This window comes from Microtus oregoni, unplaced genomic scaffold, assembly GCF_018167655.1.
Source record: "Microtus oregoni isolate MIOR12 unplaced genomic scaffold, Mior012 000109F_ref0000275, whole genome shotgun sequence".
Lineage (NCBI taxonomy): Eukaryota > Metazoa > Chordata > Mammalia > Rodentia > Cricetidae > Microtus > Microtus oregoni.
This window is the reverse complement of record NW_024544727.1, coordinates 2,453,605-2,474,198: the sequence shown is the minus strand read 5'-3', so window position 1 is coordinate 2,474,198 and position 20,594 is coordinate 2,453,605. Positions and strand designations below refer to the sequence as shown.

The window sequence follows — 20,594 nt, the reverse complement described above, 5'->3', positions numbered from 1 at the left end:
CATCTCAAAAATCAACTAGCCTACCAACCAACCCTCCACATAAACGAACTAGAGAGTGGCTGATGTTATGCCTAGATCACAGAGTCCCCCAAAGACCCCCAAGAGTCCAAGTCCGTATGCAAAAGCAAAGAGCTCGCGCTTGGACCCTCTTTGTGTCCAGCGCAGTCATATGAACGGAGAGTGCCCAATCTGGGCAAGGTAGAGGTGAGGGGATGTTCATGGTTCAAGACCCTGACTGACTGACATTTGTCTAGGAGTGTCTTGGTGTAAGGGAATAGGTGCATAGGTGTGTGCTGGGCTCAATGACATCTACCTGGTGATCTTAGTCTTACCTAACGGTTGGGGTATTTGGGATATCAGATAGTTCCCCTTTGATGCTAGCCTGTCCCTGGGTGGTATCAGTTTATGACTCTTCCTGTAATTGGGTGCTGCCTGCCAGTAAATGGAGACTGAGACCTACTCCCTTGGCTGGTCACACTAAAGCTCTGTCTCCAAGGCAACGGAAAGCGTCCTGGGAAACGTTCAGCGCAGACCGGGGTCACTAGGGCTCCGCCCAGACGCACTTCCGGGCGCGACTTAGCGCGTCTGGCCTCCTCGGTGCCCACTCCCGCCGACCCCGTTCTCTCCCCATTTGCGGGGACACGGGCTTTTCCAATTTCTTCTTTAGCCAAGCATAACTCCCACCGGCCATAGACGCCCCGGCCGTCAGCGCCACGCGAGGGTCTCCCGGGAGCCGTCTGCCCCGCCTCCCAGCCCGAAGCATTCTGCGTCACGCGCGGGGCCTCCTGGGAGCCGTCTGCCCCGCCCCCAGTCCGGGAGCCGCAAACTACAGCTCCCGACAGCCTGTGCGGCGGGCCGGGGACCGTAGTCGGGGGCTGTGGTGGGGCAGCCGGGTGGGCTGGCGCGGGAGAGGCAGCCCCGCCAGGCGCTCTTGAGGGTCGGAGGACGGCGCGGTGCAGCTGGCGCCTCTGTGGCGAGCCGAGGATCGGCTGTCAGCCTCTGCGCTGCTCGGGGCCCGGTGTTCCAGGGCCGACGGGCACGGAAACTCAGGGCAAGTGGGGGGGCCGGGTCGGGCGTCCTCCCAGCGCCCGGGGTGGGTGGCACGGGGCCGAGAGGGTCGGATCCGCTTGACCGGGCTGTGGTTTGGGCGGGCGTCCTTGGCCCTTGCTTGCAGCAAGCTTTGGATTCCGAGCCCCTGGACACAGCTCGTGCCCGGTGCGCGTTCTTGGTGCGTGGGGGTGATGCAGCGGGTCCCAGCCGCCGAACCCCTGGGAACCTTTTTTAAGGCGAGCGGCGGCCTTTTCTGTTCTCGGGTGTTAACTGTGCGCACCCCTGGCCACAGGGTTGGATCTCCGGGGGCTCTCACGGAAGGTCAGCCCGGAGGAGGCCAGTCCTAAATCTCCAAGCATCAGGGCTGCCCGATTCTCAAGGCGGGTGGGGGACACTGGACCTCCAGACAGGTGAGCTCCTGATGACGGTGGCCTGACAGTTTGGGTTTGGTTCGTTCTCCTTGCGGATGCCCATCTGATGTTATGTCAACGCTTGTGTTTGTGTCTAAATGTACTTGAGTGGACTGGGCAGTGAGGAATCGTCCTTCCTGCCTCCTCTGGGTTCAGAACCAATGAGAAAAGCAGAGGTGACAGGAAGGCTCCTGATGAGCCAGCAGGCTTGGGGACAGAGCAAGGTTGGCTCCTCATAGTAGGCTTCCTATCTTCACATTCCTCTCTGGCCTGTTGCTCTGTGCAACAAGTATCTGAATGTCATTCCCCCAGCCAAGGTCGGCCCTAGGCAGCGTGGTGAACCCCAAGCTGCAGTGTACCTGGAGTTTAGCAGCCATGATACCCCTGAACCGTAATGGATGTCCCCAAGCAGATGTCTGGACTCAGGGCAGATGCGGTTTCCTGGTCTCTGTGTCTTAGGCTGACAGTCTTTGTTTTGTCCTACTGGCGCCTAGGATGTCCACCTGTACGCAGTAGGAGCCTCTGTCGCACCAGTTTTTGCACGCATTTTTCAATCCAGCAGTGTCCCAGGCACCACCAGAGGCGTAGGGAGATAGGCTTGAATCCTGAGTGGTCTCTATGTAACTTCATCCGAATAAAGGCAATTTGCTAACTTTCACAATAAACACGATTTAATTTTTTTAATGATTTATTTATCTTTATTTTATGTGCATTGGTGTGAAGGTGTCAGATCCCCTGGAACTGGAAGTTACAGATAGTTGTGAGCTGCCATGTGGGTGCTGGGAATTGAACCCGGGTCCTCTGGAAGAGCAGTCAGTACTGTTAACCGCTGAGCCATTTCTCCAGCTCCATGATTTAATTTTTTTTTATGGCTGTGTGGGAATTTCCAGTAAAATAGTCACGTGATAAGGGACAGTGTCCCCCGCCCCACAGTCCTGATACTTCTGACCTATTGAGGGATGTTCAATTCTGTCTGGACATACATGATTATAATTCTAGCACTTGAAATGGATTCCAGGCCAGCCTGGACTACATAGTGAGTTCCAGGCGAGTCAGGGATACTGGTGTAGGAATTTTTTCTGTTTGTGTGTTGCTTTTATAGGATAATGAATTAAAAAAACTGCCTTGGGCCTAGTTGATAGGGTGAAGCTTAAGTAGGTGGAGAAGACAGAACTAAATTCTGGGAAAAAGAAAGAGAGAGAGCCGCCCTGGAACCGCCAGGGTCAGACATGCTGAGTCTTTCCGGGTATGCCATTGCACATGGTGATACAAAGATGAACAGAAATGGGTTAATCAAGATGTGAGAGCTAGCCAATAAGAGGCTAGAGCTAATGGGCCAAGCAGTGTTTTAATTAACACAGTTTCTATATGGTTATTTGGGGACTAAGCTATCCGGGCGGCTGGGACGAACAAGCAGGCCCTCCTTACAAGAGGATGCATTGTTTGAAAAGTGTGTTTCTTAAAAGATGGAACATAGTAGCAACAGCAGTCCCAATGGCCACTGTCTGAGCATGGCAGTAAATACCGTGTGTAAATCTGCCTCTAAAATGGTCTTTCCCCAGCCTGGTTCCCTGCCTACCTGCTCGGTTTGCTGTGTTCCATGTTGGCAATGGCTGCTAGTTTTCCACAGGAAGTTGTGGTGGCTGAGAAAATTTGTGGCCCAGGAAGTAGCAACTAAATGCCTGGGATGCTGACCAGAGGCTTCTGTGTGTTCTAAGGTGAGTTCTGGTTCTGCGGAAGCATGTTTGTTAACCAAACCCTCATGCTCTGACACCCCCCACTGTAATTGTAAACATGCATCGCGACAGTTCTAGGGGTGTTTAGATACTTGCCAGGGACATGGCTATGTCTGATGGCAAAGCCCAGTATTTCTGGCAAAGGCAACAGTCCATTAACTCTAGGTAAATTTCCTACTGAGATGGTGGTACCCATAACACATTGGGGTTTTCAGCATCCTGAAGAATGATGTCTATCAGAGTTTGGTGATATTTAATGTGTATTTAAAAGAAAAGTTTGTTTGCATGCCTGGACTTCAGTGGTTGCAGCTCTTCGACTGTTCTGGGGCTGTACTAAGTGGAGCTACAGATAAGGCTTTCAGACCCTGTGTCCTTTCCACACACAAGGCCAAGGTTCCTGCAAGGCTCCTGCACTCTTTGGGAGCAGAGGATTCTTCCTCAGTGGGAAAGCACTGGCTTATGGTAGTTGTTGAAGGGTTGTGGTAGGGGTATCAGTCAGGGTTCTTAAGAGGAATATATATATATGTGTGTGTGTGTGTGTGTATGTGTAGATAGATGGATGGATAGATAGATAGATAGATAGAGAGAGAGAGACGGACAGACGGATGGATAGTAGCTTACAGGCTGTGCTCTAGCTGTCCAGCAATGATTTTCTCCTAACAGAAAGTCCAAGAATCCAGTAGTTCTTCTCTCCATGAGGCAGGATGTCTCAGCTGGTATTCAGTATATGTTGAAATCATGAAGAAGTGGGCTCTAATACAAGTGAATTGATATCAAGAGCAGGGAGGCAAGAGCAAAAGCAGAAGGCATGGCTGTGTAAAGGTGATCATCCAAGCTCCAAAGATCCAGATTAAAAATAGATCTTCCCACTTCGAACAATTTAACTAAGGGAATCCCTCATAGGTGTGCCCAGTTGCTTGGGTTTCAGTGACTTCCAGGGGTCATCAAGTTGACACCAGGGTTAGCTATCACTGCAGGGGAAGGTCAAGAAAGGGGCGGTGGGAGTAAGTTCCCTGGAGGATGCATGGATCCCAGAAGAGGGGGCTGTTCCTCTTCAAGACAGGCCTCCAGGCCGGGCGGTGGTGGCGCATGCCTTTAATCCCAGCACTCGGGAGGCAGAGGCAGGCGGATCTCTGTGTGTTCAAGGCCAGCCTGGTCTACAAGAGCTAGTTCCAGGACAGGAACCAAAAGCTATGGAGAAACCCTGTCTCCAAAAATCCAAAAAAAGCGGGGCGGTGGTGGCGCACACCTTTAATCCCAGCACTCGGGAGGCAGAGGCAGGCGGATCTCTGTGAGGTCGAGACCAGCCTGGTCTACAAGAGCTAGTTCCAGGACAGGCTCCAAAACCACAGAGAAACCCTGTCTCGAAAAAACAAAAAACAAACAAACAAACAAAAAAAGACAGGCCTCCAGTCCTGCCTTTCTTCAGGGGCTTCTCTCTCCAGGGACCCTGGGTGTAGATTCTCCTGAGGTTTGCAGAATGGCTAGCGTGAGCATAAGGTACTGTTCAGGCGTGCAGCCTCTTCGTGGGCTTGTCCAGAGGCTTGGAACAGTAGCTTCATCATCTCTGGCCTGGTGCTGCACCCAGGATGCTACGGGCCAGCTTCCTTCTTGACTCTGCCCTGGGCTTTACTTGGTCAGTTGCCTAGTAAGCTCAAGGGATGAGACCTTTGTCAGAAAATTGGATTCTGAAGTTGACTCGTCCCCGCCACTCTCTGTTAATCATGAAGTAGATAGGGCCCCTTCACTGTGGTCAGGGTCCTGTGCCATCCAAAGAGGAAGGCCTCCTAGATGGATGTAAACAAGAGCCGAGTCCAAAGTGGAAACCTTCCTACGGTCTGTGTAGATCTTGTCTCTGTCTCTTATTCTGTTCTGTGTCAGCCACCCACCCCTCCAGGTACTCCTGGCAACCTTTTCTGTTCTGATAGTGGCATCACAGGTTAAGGAACAGGATGAGAATGGTAGGTTGCTGATAATGTAGAGACCAGGCAGGGAGGCCTGGAGGGAGAGGGGAGAGAAAACCACTGGGTCTTCTAACAGTTTCACAAAATGCTATATCCAGATGTTTTTGAAGTCCAGGAACCCTGTCTCCTGTCTGATTGTACAATAACTATGTTTGAGGGGGCATTCCCAGAGACCCAGCTCAGGTAAGGAGACCCCAGTCAGATAATACCTTGAAAGATGAGGGGAGAGTGCAGCCTCCAAAGCAAAGACCATAAGACCTCCAGGGTACAGGTAGTGTGTGTGGGGGGGGGGGGGGGACATAGGCTTCCAATTTGCATGTGCCACCAGTGTTGGGCACTCTTAGTGTTCACATGGCCCAGTGTTAGCGGAAAGCCTGTGAAAGTAGTCGTGTTTTGACCCTTGTCTATGGCCCACAGTTTTGCTCCTGCAGGGCAGTCTTGGGCATTGAGGTAGTGGTTCTGGGAAGAAAGCCCTTGCTCTGTTCTTTTTTTTTTTTTTGGTTTTTCGAGACAGGGTTTCTCTGTGGCTTTGGAGCCTGTCCTGGAACTAGTTCTTGTAGACCAGGCTGGTCTCGACCTCACAGAGATCCGCCTGCCTCTGCCTCCCGAGTGCTGGGATTAAAGGCGTGCGCCACCATCGCCCGGCCCCTTGCTCTGTTCTATCTGGTTCTGTTCTGACTTTGCTGGCCTGCTCTTGAGACTAGAAGTTCACTGGCCAGGGACGAGGAGAGCTTTGCTTAACCAGGCGCGATGGTGATGTAGATGTTGGTCACTGCAGACCACTGACCGTCGGGAATGCCTGGTAGCATTCCTGCTACTCCATGTGGAGTCATTGGTTGAGGCCTGGCCCTGATGCTCTTAGACCTTGATGGGTAGCCTCCACCTGAGCTCTATGTCCTCTGCCTGTTCTCCTGAAGGCAGGGCCACACAGGGGTTATGTTTGTTGGCATGTTTGAAGCCCACCCTACTCCATGTCTGTAAAAAGTCCAGTATCAAGTCCAGCCATTATCCTGTAGAAAAGCTGTGGCTGAAAGGCCAGTTTCAGAAACAGAGGCCTGCCTCACAGCTCTAGAGTGACTGTCTCCTCCTTCTTCCTCTCTCACTTCCTCTTCCTCCTTTTTTCCTTCTTCCCATGCTCTTTTGAGATAAGGTCTTGCTACGTTGCCCTGAGCAGATTTGTATTTGGTAGCCTATTGTCTCAGCCTCCCAAATGGAAGAATTACAAGTGTGCACCTCCATGCCTGGCTTTACTTTTCTACTTTTATTGCAGTGCTGGCCAGGTCCAGGGGATGGCTGTCAGGGTTTCCCCCACTATCAAAGCTACTAGTTGAATCTGTCTGCCTACTTTTGTTGAGAGTCTAAGGTTCTCTTATAGCAAGCCTTGCTCTGGCTAAACAGCTGTGTTCTTGTTGGAACGGGAATGCAGTCTTCTCAGTGTCTTCCCAGCTGTGAGGGGCAGTGGAGTTGAGTTAACCAATGGACCTGTGCCACTCAAGGTGAGGCACCAGTAGGTGTTTGGGTGTAAGGGACCTGAACCATTTGGGCCATCAAAACCACAGAATTTGTAGTCATTACAGGAGCCAAGCACAGCGCTCCCTAATCTCCCTACTTTTTTGTGTCTCACCCATCCTAACTATTCAGTCATTGCTGATTCTGGCAAGGCTGGGTCTAACTAGACATGGTTAGTCAGACTAACCGTGTGGCAGTGAAAGGACTTGGTGGCTGCCCCCCAAGACTTGGGACTAAAGTGCCTGATCAAAGGGAGTTGTGTAGAATTGAGGGGGGCTCTGGGTCCCCTTGTGTCAGACTCCTGAGACTGCAGGAGGTGAGCTATACAGACCATAGAGGAACAGAGCCAGCTGCCATGGCTAGCTGACCACAGATCCCCCCCCCCCCCCCCAGTCTGGGGTTCATTAGCGCCACTTTTGAACATTCTCACCAAGAGGTCTCTTTATGGGTTGTCCCTCCTGTAGAAAGAGGAAGAAGGATTTACCCTGGCATCAGGCCCTCTTGCCACATCTTAGCAGGCACTCTGGAGTCCATGGAGAGGAGTGAGCTAAAGAGAAGACAGACAAGGTCCCTGGAAGGATGAGGGGGGTCCCCTGAAGCACAGAGCCCAGCTGTGTGGGAAGGCTCTTCATAGTGTCTTCATGAACTACCTGTTTGCTTTTGCTGTGGTCCCCGCAGTCCTGGACCTGTGTGCAGGCATAAGAATTGCAGAAGGGACCTGGAGCTGACACAGTGGTTAGGAATGCTGCCTGCCCTTTCAGAAGATCCCCAGACTCAATCCCTAGAATCCACATGATGTCTCTCAGTCACTGTAACTCCAGTCACAAGGGCTCTCACGCCCTCTTTTGGCCTCTCCTGGCACTGCACCCATGTGGTGTAGATAAATGCAGCAAAATACTCACACACATAAAATAATAGAATCTTAAAAAATCTGCACAAGGCTGTGCTGGCCGGGAAACTCGTGCTCCTGAGAATACGGTGAGATGTGGACCCAGAGTCTGTGTGTGGTATTGCCCCGTGCACAACATGAGTTCTGAGTGATGTTGGAATTTTTCCTGTGCTTGGTTCTGGAACAGCCTGTGGTGTGCAGGCCACTACCAGCAGATACCCAGCCTTCAGCTGGTGTATGTGGCCAGGCAGGGCTGCTGATCTTCCTTACTGCTCATCTGTGGCTTCATGGTGGGGAGTGGAGAATGCTTCTTGAACTGCACAGGCCAGAGGCTGTCAGTCTGGGGAAAGACAGGAATCCTGGAGGAGGGCCCAGGCAGAGGGCTGATGTGTGCTGTCTTCCTCCTGTTGCTAACTTAACAATCTGACCTTTGTCCCATGACTGAGCATGGCCATTAACCCCCAGCTGTAGTTGACAGGACGCTGTCATAGTCTTCAGCTGCACCCAACCAGGTGAATCCTGGACCAGGCCTGCTGGTGTCTATTTAAGCAGGTCCTCTGCTTCAGGGCCTGTGCTTAAATAGGATGAGAAATGACAAGGACGCCTGCACTATGACGCTGTCATTTCTCATCCTATTTATTTATTATTTATTATTATTTATTTTTTTATTATTTATTATTTTCTCTTTCTTTTTTTTGTTTTGTTTTTTGTTGTTTTTTTGGTTTTCTAGACAGGGCTTCTCTGTGTGGCTTAAGCCTGTCCTGGAACTAGCTCTTGTAGACCAGGCTGGCCTGGAACTAGCTCTTGTAGACCAGGCTGGTCTCAAACTCACAGAGATCCGCCTGCCTCTGCCCCCCGAGTGCTGGGATTAAAGGCACCACCACCACTGGACCAGAGAAGGTCCCTAAGATGTTACATGACTTTACTGCCCTCTCCTTTGAGCAGAGAATCTTGTCTTGCCCATTCCCAGCTTGTCCGGCATTTTCATATACACTTGAGGTAGTTCTCTGTGGATTGTGAACACTGCAAGCATCTTCTCTCACGTGGTTATCTCCCCAGTTGCTTCATGGTATCTTGTTGAATCAACAGTTCTCTAATTTAGTCCCACATATCACTGAGCTGCACAGAAAAATTGTCTTTGCTTCTTTTTTTTATTTTAAAGATTTACTTATTTATTATGTGTACAGTGTTCTGCCTGCATGTGTGCCTGCAGGCCAGAAGAGGCACCAGATCTTATTTTAGATGGTTGTGAGCCACCATGTGGGTACTGGGAATTGAACTCAGGACCTCTGAAACTGCAACCAGTGTTCCCAGCCTCTGAGCCATTTCTCCAGTCTATTTATTTTGATTTTTTGATACAGGGTTTCTCTGTCCTGGAACTCACTTTGTAAACCAGGCTGGTCCTCGAACTCACCGAGATCCACCTGCATCTGCCTCCCAAGGACTGGGATTAAAGTTGTGTGCCACCACCGTCTGGTTTATTAGGTTTATTTTTAATTAATTAATTACACAATTTTTGAGACAGGGTTTCTCTGTGTAGCCCTGACTGTCCTGGAACTTGCTGTGTAGGCTAGGCTAGCCTTGAAACTCATAGGGATTCACTGCCTCTGCTTCTGGAATTAAAGGTGTGTGCCACCATGCCTGGTAGTTAATTTTATCTTTGTAGACGGGCTCTCCCTATGTAGCCTTAACTCACTGTGTAGACCAGGCTGGTCTTAACTCACAGAGATCCGCCTGCCTCTGCCTCCTGAGTGCTGATGTTAAAGTGTACACCGGTCCACCTCTACTTTAAAGTTACTTATGCTGATGGAGCATCATGCAGACTTTTGGGAACAGATCCACTAACTGTGGCCACAGTGCCAGGTTCAGTCTCTGACCATTTGTGCCTGTCCACTTACAATGTTCCCAACTTCTGTTCCTTCCTTTCAGGCAGTGTGACTCCCATAGAGTCACCGTGGTGGGGGTTCCCGCATTTCCTACGGACTTCCTGGCTTTCCCAGCCTGCCCTCCCTTGCCCTTTCTTCTTTGTTCTTTTGGCTTTGTCTTCTCTACTCCTGATCCATCATCCTTCTCCCCCAGGTGGCCGTCTCAACATGTGTCCTGTGATCAGCCTGGTGTATGACATTTTGACACAGACTGAGCGTGCTCTCTGTTACAGGTTCCTGAACAGCCCCACTCACCATGGACCTGGATCCCCACGCAGGTGTGCAGGTGGGCATGCGTGTGGTACGCGGAACAGACTGGAAGTGGGGCCAGCAGGATGGCGGTGAGGGCGGTGTGGGCACCGTGGTGGAGCTTGGCCGCCATGGCAGCCCCTCGACCCCCGACCGTACAGTTGTTGTCCAGTGGGACCAGGGCACACGTACCAACTATCGAGCTGGCTACCAAGGTGCCCATGACCTGCTGCTCTATGACAACGCCCAGATCGGTGTGTGGTGATGCCCAGCTGTGGGTGGGGCTGGCCGGGTGACTGGAGACCCAGCAGGTCCTCACGTACCCCACCCTACACCTAGGTATCCGTCACCCCAACATCATCTGTGACTGCTGCAAGAAACACGGGCTTCGCGGCATGCGTTGGAAGTGCCGTGTCTGCTTTGACTATGACCTCTGTACGCAGTGCTACATGCACAACAAACACGACCTCACCCATGCCTTCGAGCGCTACGAGACATCCCACTCACGCCCGTGAGTCCCCCAGGCCACAGCCCACCTCCCTGAGGCCTTCTGAGTGGTGCTTTTGACATTGAGCCAGGCCCTGACCTCTGGCCGAGTTAATTCCAAAAAGTACCTGGCGAGCTCACCCTGCAGTTTCCTGGGAGAATAGCCAGGGTCAAGTGATTCTCCAGCTCTGAGAATCACACGCCTCCATTCCTCACTGAGGGCTTTCTCCAGGCACATGGTGAAGTGGGTGCTGTGGATGGGGCTTCCCCATACCTCGCTCTTAAAGCCAGGCAGGCAGACTCCAGTGCAGCTGCAGCCTGGAGCACTGAAGGTGGCCTCTGTGTTACCCACATAAATAGCAGTGGCTGTTGAAACATACAGCATCCCCTGATGGGGCCAGGCCTGGCAAGGAGGCTTGTCACTGGGCAGCTCACCCTGGGTGCCCACCCATGGGCACAGCCGGGAGTGGCCCTGGCCCGAGGCAGAGAGATAACGATGGAGGACTTGGGAATTCACTCCCATCCTTTATTCTCTGATCTCTTGACCTTTCCTCTGTGTGGAGAGAAGTGTAGTAGAGGTTCCCTCTTCTGGCCAGCAGGAGGTCAGGGCGGCTGCTGTCTGTGCTGGTGACCAGATAAGTGTTTTCATTCCTCTGGGCCGGGCCCTGCCCCTGCTACCTTAAAAGCAGCAGACATGGACATCATGATCACATAGACTGCTCCGAGAGTCCCTGCCTGGTACTGGTGAAGGCGTCTGAACCCAGAAACACTGAATAGCTTGTTCCCTTTCCCAAAGTGTGGAGGCTGCCTGGGAAGGCCATTCGAGGACAGCAGTTTGGCCGGAATCCAGAGTACCTGTTCTACAGACCCTTTAGGATAGAAGGACAGGGTGACCAGTGCAAGAACTGGCCGTCATATTGCTCTGCACGGCTCAGGATTCATTCTCTTGCAGGGTCTCACTGAGTCCCCGACAGGGCCTCCCTCGAATTCCACTGAGGGGCATCTTTCAGGGAGCAAAAGTGGTCCGAGGCCCTGACTGGGAATGGGGCTCCCAAGATGGTGAGTGTTGGCCAGAGAAAGACAGGGAGGAGAGACTGGGGATGGCTTAGCCTTGAGGCTCTTTTGCCTGCTGGTGTACATCCTGTCTTCCCAGGTGGGGAAGGGAAGACAGGCCGCGTGGTGGACATCCGTGGCTGGGATGTGGAGACAGGCCGAAGTGTGGCTAGCGTGACGTGGGCAGATGGAACCACCAACGTGTACCGCGTGGGCCACAAGGGCAAGGTGGACCTCAAGTGTGTTGGGGAGGCGGCTGGCGGCTTTTACTACAAGGAGCACCTCCCGAAGCTCGGTATGGGGCTGGGGCCATGACACCAGCTGCCCTCCTGCCCCGGCTGTACCCATATTACCCTGGCCTGTCCTGACGGGCGGGGGCAGGTTGCTTCCTGAGACCTAGCCTGCCACCCTCCCCCAGGCAAACCAGCAGAGCTTCAGCGCAGGGTGAGTGTCGATGGCCAGCCCTTCCAGCGTGGGGACAAGGTCAAGTGTCTGCTGGACACAGACGTCCTAAGGGACATGCAAGAAGGCCACGGTGGCTGGAACCCTAGGATGGCGGAGGTGAGCCATCTCTTCTGCTGAGTCCCCATGTCCCCTCCTCCCCGAGTCCTTTGGACCCCTATCCCTCTTCCTGCCCCGAGAGTCCAGCCTGACCCAGCCATAGCCTCCGTGACCCGCCACAGTTTATCGGACAGATGGGCACCGTGCACCGCATCACAGACCGTGGGGACGTGCGTGTGCAGTTCAACCACGAGACCCGCTGGACCTTCCACCCTGGGGCTCTCACCAAGGTGCCTAGGGGGCTGGGCTGAGCCCCACTTACTGCTTCTCTAATTCCTTCCATGTACCGGTTCAGTCTTGGGAATGCTTAGTCAGGACGAGGGCACCAGCCTTCCCGTTAAAGACTGCAACCTGCGGGAAGGGGAGAGCCTGGTGGGTGGAGGTGAAGCCAGGAAGGGAATCCAGTGTGAAGCACACAGAAGAATGAAGTATAGACAACATTTTAGACTAGAGCCTGTGGGCCAGGGGCTCTGTCCTGAGAACAAAAGGAAGGTGCTGTTGTAGGCTAGAGGTGGAGGTTTGCCACAGGAGACCAGCTTGGGCAGATTCTGTGAAAGCTGTTTGGAAAACTGGACTGTGGGATGGAATGTGTGCCAGATAAGTGGGGCTGTCCAAGCAGGGACAGAGTGGGGCAGAGGAGGATTCTTCAGGACAGGCAACGTTCAGGCTTTCGCTCTGCACACAAGTGCATAGGTCGTAGGCATAGATTCCCTGCAGGACCCCCCTCCCCATAACAGGCCCTACTCTCCCTCCTGGCCCTGTGCTGACACCCTAGGGTCTCACCCAGCTCCATCTTCAAGGTTTTTCCTGGGTCTGACCAGTGGGTACGTGCCCCGGAAACAGGTCTAGGCCTTCACAGATCTCTAGAGCTGGCTTTGGTCTGGTCTGCTGCTACCCCACTGCCCTGTGGCTCAGGCTGGCCACCCAGGGCTGATTTGGTCACTTGAGGCCCTTGACCAGCCAGGCCATTTGGTTGTACTTGAGGCAGGAATTGGGGTCAAGGTTAGATCTGCTTGCCCTCCAAAGCAGGAGGAGCCCTTGTGCATGATCCTGAGTAGAGAGAAGTAGCTGGAGGACTCCCCTTACCTGCTTCTCTGTCATCTAGCACAACAGCTTCTGGGTGGGTGATGTGGTCCGGGTCATCGATGACCTTGACACTGTGAAGCGACTCCAGGCTGGACATGGCGAATGGACGGATGACATGGCTCCTGTGAGTCTTACCGTCTGCTGTCACCATGTCTGTCCCCACCCCCAGCTGCTGTCTGCTCCACTTCCAACCTGTTGTGACCCCACCTCTCCCCAGGCCCTGGGCCGTGTGGGGAAAGTGCTGAAGGTGTTTGGAGACGGAAACTTGCGTGTGGCAGTCGGCGGTCAACGGTGGACCTTTAGCCCCTCCTGCCTAGTGGCCTACCGGCCCGAGGAAGACGCCAACTTGGACGTGGCTGAGCGTGCCAGAGAGAACAGAAGTGCGGCATCAGCCTCAGTGGCCGGTGGGAGGAAGGGCAGCCCCTGGCCGGCACTTACCTCAACCCTGCCCCCAGGCTCACTGAGTGTGGCCCTGGACAAGCTCCGGACCCAGAAGAGTGACCCAGAGCATCCAGGGAGGCTGGTAGTAGAGGCTGCACTGGGAAATGTAGCCCGGGCTCTGGATCTACTGCGGAGGCACCCGGAGCAGGCAAGCTTCCGCCCAGCCCTTCCAAGAGCCAGCGGGGACAGGGCCTAGAATTCATGTGTTGGCTCTCCGCACAGGTGGACACCAAGAACCAGGGCAGGACCGCCCTCCAGGTGGCTGCTTACCTGGGCCAGGTAGAGCTGGTGCAGCTGCTGCTGCAGGCAAGGGCTAGTGTGGACCTGCCGGACGATGAGGGCAACACTGCGCTCCACTACGCAGCTCTGGGGTGAGGCCTGGGCAGGCTGGTGGGTGGGTCCTCTTGGGAATGAACCTTAAAGCCAGTGTGCGCGTAACAGGGTGACCCCAAATCCTCCCATTTCTTCACGTAGGAACCAGCCTGAGGCCACAAGGGTGCTCCTGAGTGCAGGATGTGGGGTTGATGCTCGAAATGGCACACGCAGTACAGCCCTGCATGTGGCTGTGCAGAGGGGCTTCCTAGAGGTGGTAAAGACCTTGTGTGAGCGTGGTTGTGATGTCAACTTGCCGGTGAGTGAGAGTCCCTGGACGCTCTGCCGCTAACCAGCCCTAGGTCAAGGAAGCAACTTGACCTTGGACAAAGGCACCCTGTGTGTGACCAGCACCGTCTGTTTCAGGATGCCCACGCGGACACGCCCCTGCATTCTGCCATCTCTGCAGGTGCCGGTGCCAGCAGCATTGTTGAAGTCCTCACCGAGGTGCCTGGTATCGATGTCACTGCTACCAATAGCCAGGGCTTTACATTGCTGCACCATGCGTCCCTCAAGGGCCATGTGCTGTGAGTGTGCCAGGCTATCCCGACTGAGGGCACTCAGGTCTGCAGAAGACCTTGGACGGACCGACCTCCTTGTTCCTACAGGGCAGTCAGAAAGATTCTGGCACGGGCACGGCAGCTGGTGGATGCCAAGAAGGAGGATGGCTTCACCGCACTGCACCTGGCAGCTCTCAATGACCACCGTGAGGTGGCCCAGGTCCTAATCCGAGAGGTGGGTGCAGGGGGCCCTGGGCCACCCACAGGCTAGGAACCAGACCCGGCGGGGTCTGGAAACTGAGCCCTGCCTCACCCCCTTTCCCCAGGGCCGTTGCGATGTGAACGTGCGCAACCGGAAGCTTCAGTCTCCGCTGCATCTGGCTGTGCAGCAGGCCCACGTGGGGCTGGTTCCACTGCTGGTGGATGCCGGCTGCAGCGTCAACACTGAGGATGAGGAGGGAGACACAGCCCTGCACATCGCCCTGCAGCGGCACCAGCTGTTGCCCTTGGTGTCTGACAGGGCTGGGGGGGACCCAGGGCCCTTGCAGCTGCTGTCGAGGGTGAGGGGCTGGGAAGGAGGGCCTGGGTGATTTTCCACTTCCCACTGTGCTATAGGGAACCACGATTTCTGGACAGTGGGGCAGTTTGGAGGACTTCAGTTTCAGGATCTGTAATCTAGGCCAATTGGAAAAGGGTTGGGGTCTGGTTGGGACGAGAGGATGAAGGGTCTCAGAGTTTCTACATCTACCTAGCGAAGGGTACCTTTGGGGCCTGTCTTCTCCCCTCTTCCTAGAACCAGAAGCCTTAGCCTAGAAGGGGTGTGTGCGTGCCCCATTGTTCAGATTTCTGGGTCAGCCTGGGGCCAGCAGAGGCTTTCCTCAAGTCCGCGTGGGTGTCCGCCCTTATCTGTACGTTCTGCTGCTCAGCTACAGGCCTCAGGCCTCCCAGGCAGCACAGAGTTGACCGTAGGCGCGGCAGTGGCCTGCTTCTTGGCACTGGAGGGTGCTGACGTGAGCTACGCAAACCACCGTGGCAGGAGCCCACTGGACCTGGCCACGGAAGGCCGAGTGCTCAAGGCTTTGCAGGGCTGTGCCCAGCGCTTCCGGTGAGCCCAAAATGGGGGTGTGGAGGGGGGGCACTGCTAAGGCCACCGGGTCCTTTCAAGCCCCCTCCTCCAACTGCAGGGAGCGACAGGCAGGTGGCGGTGGGAGTGTGCCCCCGGGCCCCCGGCACGTGCTGAGCACCCCTAACACCGTGACGAACCTGCATGTGTCTGGCACGGCAGGGCCAGAAGCTGCCGAGTGCTTGGTGTGCTCGGAGCTGGCACTGCTGGTTCTGTTCTCGCCGTGTCAGCATCGCACCGTGTGTGAGGGTGAGTGCAGGTTGTGGAGGCCCAGGGTGGCCCGGCCGCCTCGTCCGGCCCGGCCCCACTAACGGTCCGCTGCCCCTGCTGGCAGAGTGCGCTAGGAGGATGAAGAAGTGCATCAGGTGCCAGGTGGCCATCAGCAAGAAGCTGCGTCCAGGTGTGTGGGCGGGGCTTGGCGCACGCACACCCTCCTCGCCCCAACCCAATCTTCACACCTGCTGTGGCTGACGCCCACTCACCTCACCCCACAGATGGCTCAGAGGTGGTAAACACCATCCAGGTACCCGGTCCTCCTCGGCAACTGGTGGAGGAGCTCCAGAGCCGCTACCGGCAGATGGAGGAGCGCATCACCTGCCCCATCTGCATCGACAGCCACATCCGCCTAGTGTTCCAATGCGGCCACGGGGCATGCGCGCCCTGTGGCGCTGCTCTCACCGCCTGCCCCATCTGCCGCCAGCCCATCCGCGACCGCATTCAGATCTTCGTGTGAGTGCATTCAGCACACCGTGGCGGATCCCAGACCCTTCAACAAAACACGTGTATTTTATAAAAAGATTCTCGGACTTTGCTGCCTGCTCCTTGCCTAGCGATGCTGGGCAGGCCCCAGCGATCCTCACCATTCCCAGCAAACTCTCCTCACCCCCAAAACACATACAGCGCACGAAGCCCCAGGCTGCCTGTAGGTCAGGAACACTCACTGGTTGTCGTACAGGCCACTTAGAGTGATCTGGCTGTGGTTTGACACAAGAGAGTCCCGGAACCCACACGGTGCTCCAAAAGGCTTAGGGGTGGCCCTATTTTCGCCCCCATGGGGGCCCACCGTACTTGCCTCCGCCCCCCCCCCCCCCCCGGGCGGAACTTAGACTATTTGGATTTTGGCCAAAGCAGTCTCCCCTTTCAGAGGGTCCTGGCTCAGGAGTGAGAGGGCAGGAGGCCGCCAGGCTCTTGGCAGTTGATCAGGGGCAGAGGGAAGACGCAAGAAAGGGTCCACTTGTTGGAACAAATACTTAGTAATGAAAGGAGGGCAGATGGCTAACGCTTTTCAAGAACTTCCAGCACAGCTATTCCGGGCAGCTTGGCGCTGACTCTGCTGGCCAGTACATTTGTTGCTGTCACCCAGGGTCCAAAGCCGGCATGGAAGACTGGGAGGGACAAGGCGTCTGGCTGGGAGCCCCTCCTTCCTCAGCCGGGCTCTTACCCCCTGCTCTTACCCCCTGCTCTCCGTGTCTCACCCACCCAGTCTGCTCCGCCCTGGAGATCTTAGCTGGGCCTGGCATCACTTGAGTTACCATGCCATGCTCATTGGGCACACACCCAGTACAGCCACCGGCTGCCAGGTCTACCCTTCAGGGCTCGGACCATCGTTCCTAACCTTCTACCACCACCACCACCCCCCCCCCCCCCCCCGCAAGCCAGAACTCTACCAGGCCACCACACTCAGTGCCTTATTTTGTTTCTGTAACCCCCTCCCCTCTAAGCCTGAGCAGAAATTCCAGGTCCTGGCACTCTCCCCAGACCTCCCGCTCTGATCCAAGAGCACCTTCTGCTCCAAGTAGATCCTTTCCCAGATGTCCTAAGGACCCCCACAGACCTCCTACGCCCTGTCTTTCCTGAGGCCCCTTCTCTACTGCAGTCTCTCCCGTCGGCCCCGCTCAATCACCATATTCTCACTGCCACGTCCCCTGCCTCTGCACTCCCCTCTCTGTGTCCTGGTTCCACTCAGTCACTGCGGGGACCAAAACCGAGATTTCCCTCGCGGACTCATTGTGAGGGGGTAAAGCCAAAAAGTCATTCAGCCCCAACCAGGTGGGCATGGGGAGCAATTGATGCCCCTTCCCCAAAAATGAGCCCTGGCGCCTTACTTGTTCCTAGCCGTTTCTCCCGTTCTGATAGACATCCCCCATCATTCGGGCGGGCGTTCAGGCCACTGTCACCGACCCTAAGACCTGGTTCCAGGAACCCCCTAAGAGATGAGGATCGTTCCGGACGGGCCAGCTGTTTCACTTCACAGGCCAGCGCCGGGTCCTCGCCTCACGAGGGCTGTAACTCGAGCCGCTCGTCGCCAACCCCCCTCCCACTCCGCCCCAACTCTGCGGCCCAAGTCCCTGCGTCGCGCTGCCCCTTGAGGCCCTGATCCGACAGCAAGTGTGCCATGGGCTGCCCAGCCTGCGTCCATCTGGAGGTATCGGGTGCTGTACAACAGGGCCGCTGGTTCGGGGCTGTCCTGAGCGGGTTGTGCTTTCTCTCCGCGCTGGTGTTGCTGGAGTGGCCACGGGCGCCGGCAGAGACCGCCTGGAGTGCAGCGGTGAGCTGGTTCGCATCTGAGGGTCTGTCAATCAGTGGGCCCATCTGTAAGGGGGCGTGTGGGCCTGCGTGTGAGTCCTTAGTTCCAGGCATCCTCAATCAGTGTGTCCAGGGGTCGCTGGTGGGAGGCAGCGTCCGTCTCCAGCTCTGCTCACTCTCACTGGCTATTTATTTATTTATTTGAGACAGGGTTTCTTAGTGTAGATTTACTTGTGGAACTCGCTCTGTAGGCCAGGCTGGCCTCTGTAGACCACCTCCACCTCCAGAGATTAAAGGCACGCGCCACCAAGCCTGCCTCGTGTAGCTCTGAGCAACTACCCCCTCTCCCCTTTTTTTTCTTTTTCTTTTGGAGACAGGGTTTCTCTGTGTAGCCTTGGCTGTCCTGGAACTCGTTCCGTAGACTAGGCTGGCCTTGAACTCTCCTCTCTCAAAGCTTCCTGCACCAGGGTGGGGAGTAAAAGCAACTCATTAAGTGTGGGAAAGCGAAAAACCCCGAGGGTTCATTCGCAATTTCCCCCACTCCATTGCCTAACAAGCTAGCTCTCAGCAACTATTTTGGGAACCACAGACTCTTTCTCCTGCCTCCTCAAATCCACTTTTTTTCCCGTGAAGAGAAATGTAGACGCACCAGACCCTTCAGGGGTCTCCACCGTCCAGGTCCCCAGCTCGTTGACCATACCGGTACCCCGAAGACGCCGGTACACGCTAACACCGGCCAGGCTGCGCTGGAACCACTTCAACCTCACCTACAGGTGTCACCCCGGGAAGGCGGGCGGGTGGTCAGGCCGTACCGCAGACACTGTCTCCTACACTAACTCTCAATACCCCACCCCCAGGATTCTCTCCTTTCCCCGGAACCTTTTAAACCCGGAGGAGACCAGGAAGGGCCTGGCTGCCGCCTTTCGCATGTGGAGTGAAGTTTCCCCGTTCCGCTTCCGTGAAGTGGCCCCCGAGCATCCCAGCGACCTCCAGATAGGTGGGCGGGTGACTGAAGCGCTCCTGCCCCGCCCCCGGTCCCCACAGGTGTGACCGCAGCCGTATCTTCCTAGGTTTCTACCCGGTCAACCACACCGACTGCTTGGTCTCTGCCCTACACCACTGCTTTGATGGCCCCACAGGTGAACTGGCCCACGCTTTCTTCCCACCCCACGGGGGCATCCACTTTGATGACAGCGAGTACTGGGTCTTGGGCCCCACGCGCTACAGCTGGAAGAAAGGTGATCCAACTCCTTGGTCTGGCCTCTTCCTGGGGCCCCAATCTCTTCACCATGTAGGCTACAGAGGGCTTTGGGGTAGGAAGGATTTCCTGGGGCTGAATATTTGAGAGGAATTCTGGTTCTCATAGGCCTGTCTCCTCCCCCCCCCCCTCCATCCCCTCCCCCAAGCCGCTGGAGAGGGAGCTGGAGCTGCATTCCTGAGGGCCAAGCTCACAGCCTAGGCCGGGAACAAACTTATCTTCCTTGGCTTTGGGCTAAGGGTGACTTGCAGCTGGGCTTCCCCATCAGCGCTGGGCCTCCAAGAGCAAGACTGGGAGCGGAAGGGCTGAGGGCTCCCAAGCACTAACCATGGGGCCCACAGGCGTATGGCTCACAGACCTGGTGCATGTGGCGGCGCACGAGATTGGCCATGCGCTGGGACTGATGCACTCACAGCAAGAGCAGGCGCTCATGCACATCAACGCCACCTTGAGGGGCTGGAAGGCACTGTCCCAGGATGAGCTGTGGGGATTACACCGACTCTACGGTGGGTGCCTTGGGGCAGGTGGGTGTCAGATGGATGGGAGGGCTCTAGGCAAGCTCTGAGCCATGCTGCCTTGCTCTCCTGTTAGGCTGCCTGGACCGGCTCTTTGGGTGTACATCCTGGGCACGAAAGGGATTCTGCGATACCCATCAGAGGCTCATGAAGAGGCTCTGCCCCAGAAGCTGTGACTTCTGCTATGGTGACGGAGGCTCAGATGGGGTTGGGCGGGAGTTCTCGTGAGCCTGGTTTGATGGGGTTAAACTGACGTGGCATTTCACCATTCTCTGAGCAGAATTCCCATTCCCCACTGTGGCCGCCACCACACCACCCACCAGAATGAAAACGAGATTGGTCAAAGAAGGCAGGAACATGACCTTCCACTGCGGGCAGAAGATCCTACGCAAGAAGGGCAAAGTATAGTGAGTGAACAGCACTGGGCAGGCATGTCCAGAGGGGCTTGGGGCTGCCTGGGGTGCCCCTGTGGGTATATCCTGGGGCCCTTGGCATGGGTAGGGATGCAGGAATCTCCCCCTGCAGCTGGTACAAGGACCAGGAGCCCCTGGAGTTCTCCTACCCCGGCTACCTGGCCCTGGGCGAGGCACAGCTGAGCATCATTGCCAACGCAGTCAACGAAGGCACCTACACGTGTGTGGTGCGCCGGCACCAGCGTGTGCTCACCACCTACTCCTGGCGCGTGCGACTGAGGAGCTGAGCCTGCTAACAGCCAGCAGATAAAGCACTTTCTCTCTGATGTCTCTTGTGCTGTTTCATTGGGAAGAGGGAAGGCTGGTCTCTGCCATCTGGATGTGGGGGTGCTGGGGTCAGTACTCACTTATTTCTGCTTTGCCAACCTGGCCCCTGGAGCAGTGGGGTAAAATGAAACCCAGGGGTCAGCAGCATCCCCTAGGGTGTGTGAGAGGGATGTGGGCCCTAGGTGAGGCTTCATTGTGGAG

General features: G+C 55.5%; 2 protein-coding genes across 7 annotated transcripts; both read left to right on the top strand.

Moving 5' to 3' along the window:
- The first annotated feature begins 1,341 nt into the window (after window positions 1-1,341).
- LOC121443574 (E3 ubiquitin-protein ligase MIB2) lies at window positions 1,342-16,177 on the top strand. 6 transcript variants are annotated; one of them, XM_041645380.1, is made up of 20 exons: window positions 1,342-1,460; window positions 3,023-3,178; window positions 9,717-9,986; window positions 10,072-10,243; window positions 11,171-11,277; window positions 11,372-11,566; window positions 11,690-11,832; window positions 11,967-12,062; window positions 12,938-13,042; window positions 13,136-13,298; window positions 13,374-13,507; window positions 13,582-13,730; window positions 13,834-13,990; window positions 14,098-14,258; window positions 14,340-14,466; window positions 14,558-14,791; window positions 15,158-15,336; window positions 15,416-15,603; window positions 15,689-15,754; window positions 15,849-16,177. In XM_041645380.1, the coding sequence occupies exons 3-20, from the start codon at window positions 9,740-9,742 to the stop codon at window positions 16,085-16,087; spliced, it is 2,862 nt and encodes a 953-aa protein (XP_041501314.1). In that variant the 5' UTR covers window positions 1,342-1,460; window positions 3,023-3,178; window positions 9,717-9,739; the 3' UTR covers window positions 16,088-16,177. The 6 variants fall into 6 exon arrangements, with proteins under 6 accessions (XP_041501314.1, XP_041501313.1, XP_041501317.1 ...); XM_041645379.1 differs by having other exon boundaries at window positions 11,955-12,062; XM_041645383.1 differs by lacking the exon at window positions 11,967-12,062.
- Window positions 16,178-17,727: 1,550 nt separating this feature from the next.
- Window positions 17,728-20,359, top strand: LOC121443604 (matrix metalloproteinase-23). The gene is made up of 8 exons (XM_041645424.1): window positions 17,728-17,902; window positions 18,514-18,653; window positions 18,738-18,877; window positions 18,951-19,118; window positions 19,480-19,644; window positions 19,730-19,840; window positions 19,934-20,060; window positions 20,179-20,359. Exons 1-8 carry the CDS (start codon window positions 17,750-17,752, stop codon window positions 20,351-20,353), a joined length of 1,179 nt encoding a protein of 392 aa, XP_041501358.1. The 5' UTR covers window positions 17,728-17,749; the 3' UTR covers window positions 20,354-20,359.
- Window positions 20,360-20,594: the final 235 nt, after the last annotated feature.

Coding starts and splice junctions, on each gene's coding strand:
- LOC121443574 (XM_041645377.1), top strand. CDS start 9,740: ATGGACCTGGATCCCCACGCAGGTGTGCAGGTGGGCATGCGTGTGGTA. Junction 11,278..11,371: donor GGAATGGGGCTCCCAAGATG/GTGAGTGTTGGC, acceptor CTGTCTTCCCAG/GTGGGGAAGGGAAGACAGGC. Junction 13,508..13,581: donor TGCGGAGGCACCCGGAGCAG/GCAAGCTTCCGC, acceptor CTCTCCGCACAG/GTGGACACCAAGAACCAGGG.
- LOC121443604 (XM_041645424.1), top strand. CDS start 17,750: ATGGGCTGCCCAGCCTGCGTCCATCTGGAGGTATCGGGTGCTGTACAA. Junction 17,903..18,513: donor AGACCGCCTGGAGTGCAGCG/GTGAGCTGGTTC, acceptor TTTCCCGTGAAG/AGAAATGTAGACGCACCAGA. Junction 20,061..20,178: donor CGCAAGAAGGGCAAAGTATA/GTGAGTGAACAG, acceptor CTCCCCCTGCAG/CTGGTACAAGGACCAGGAGC.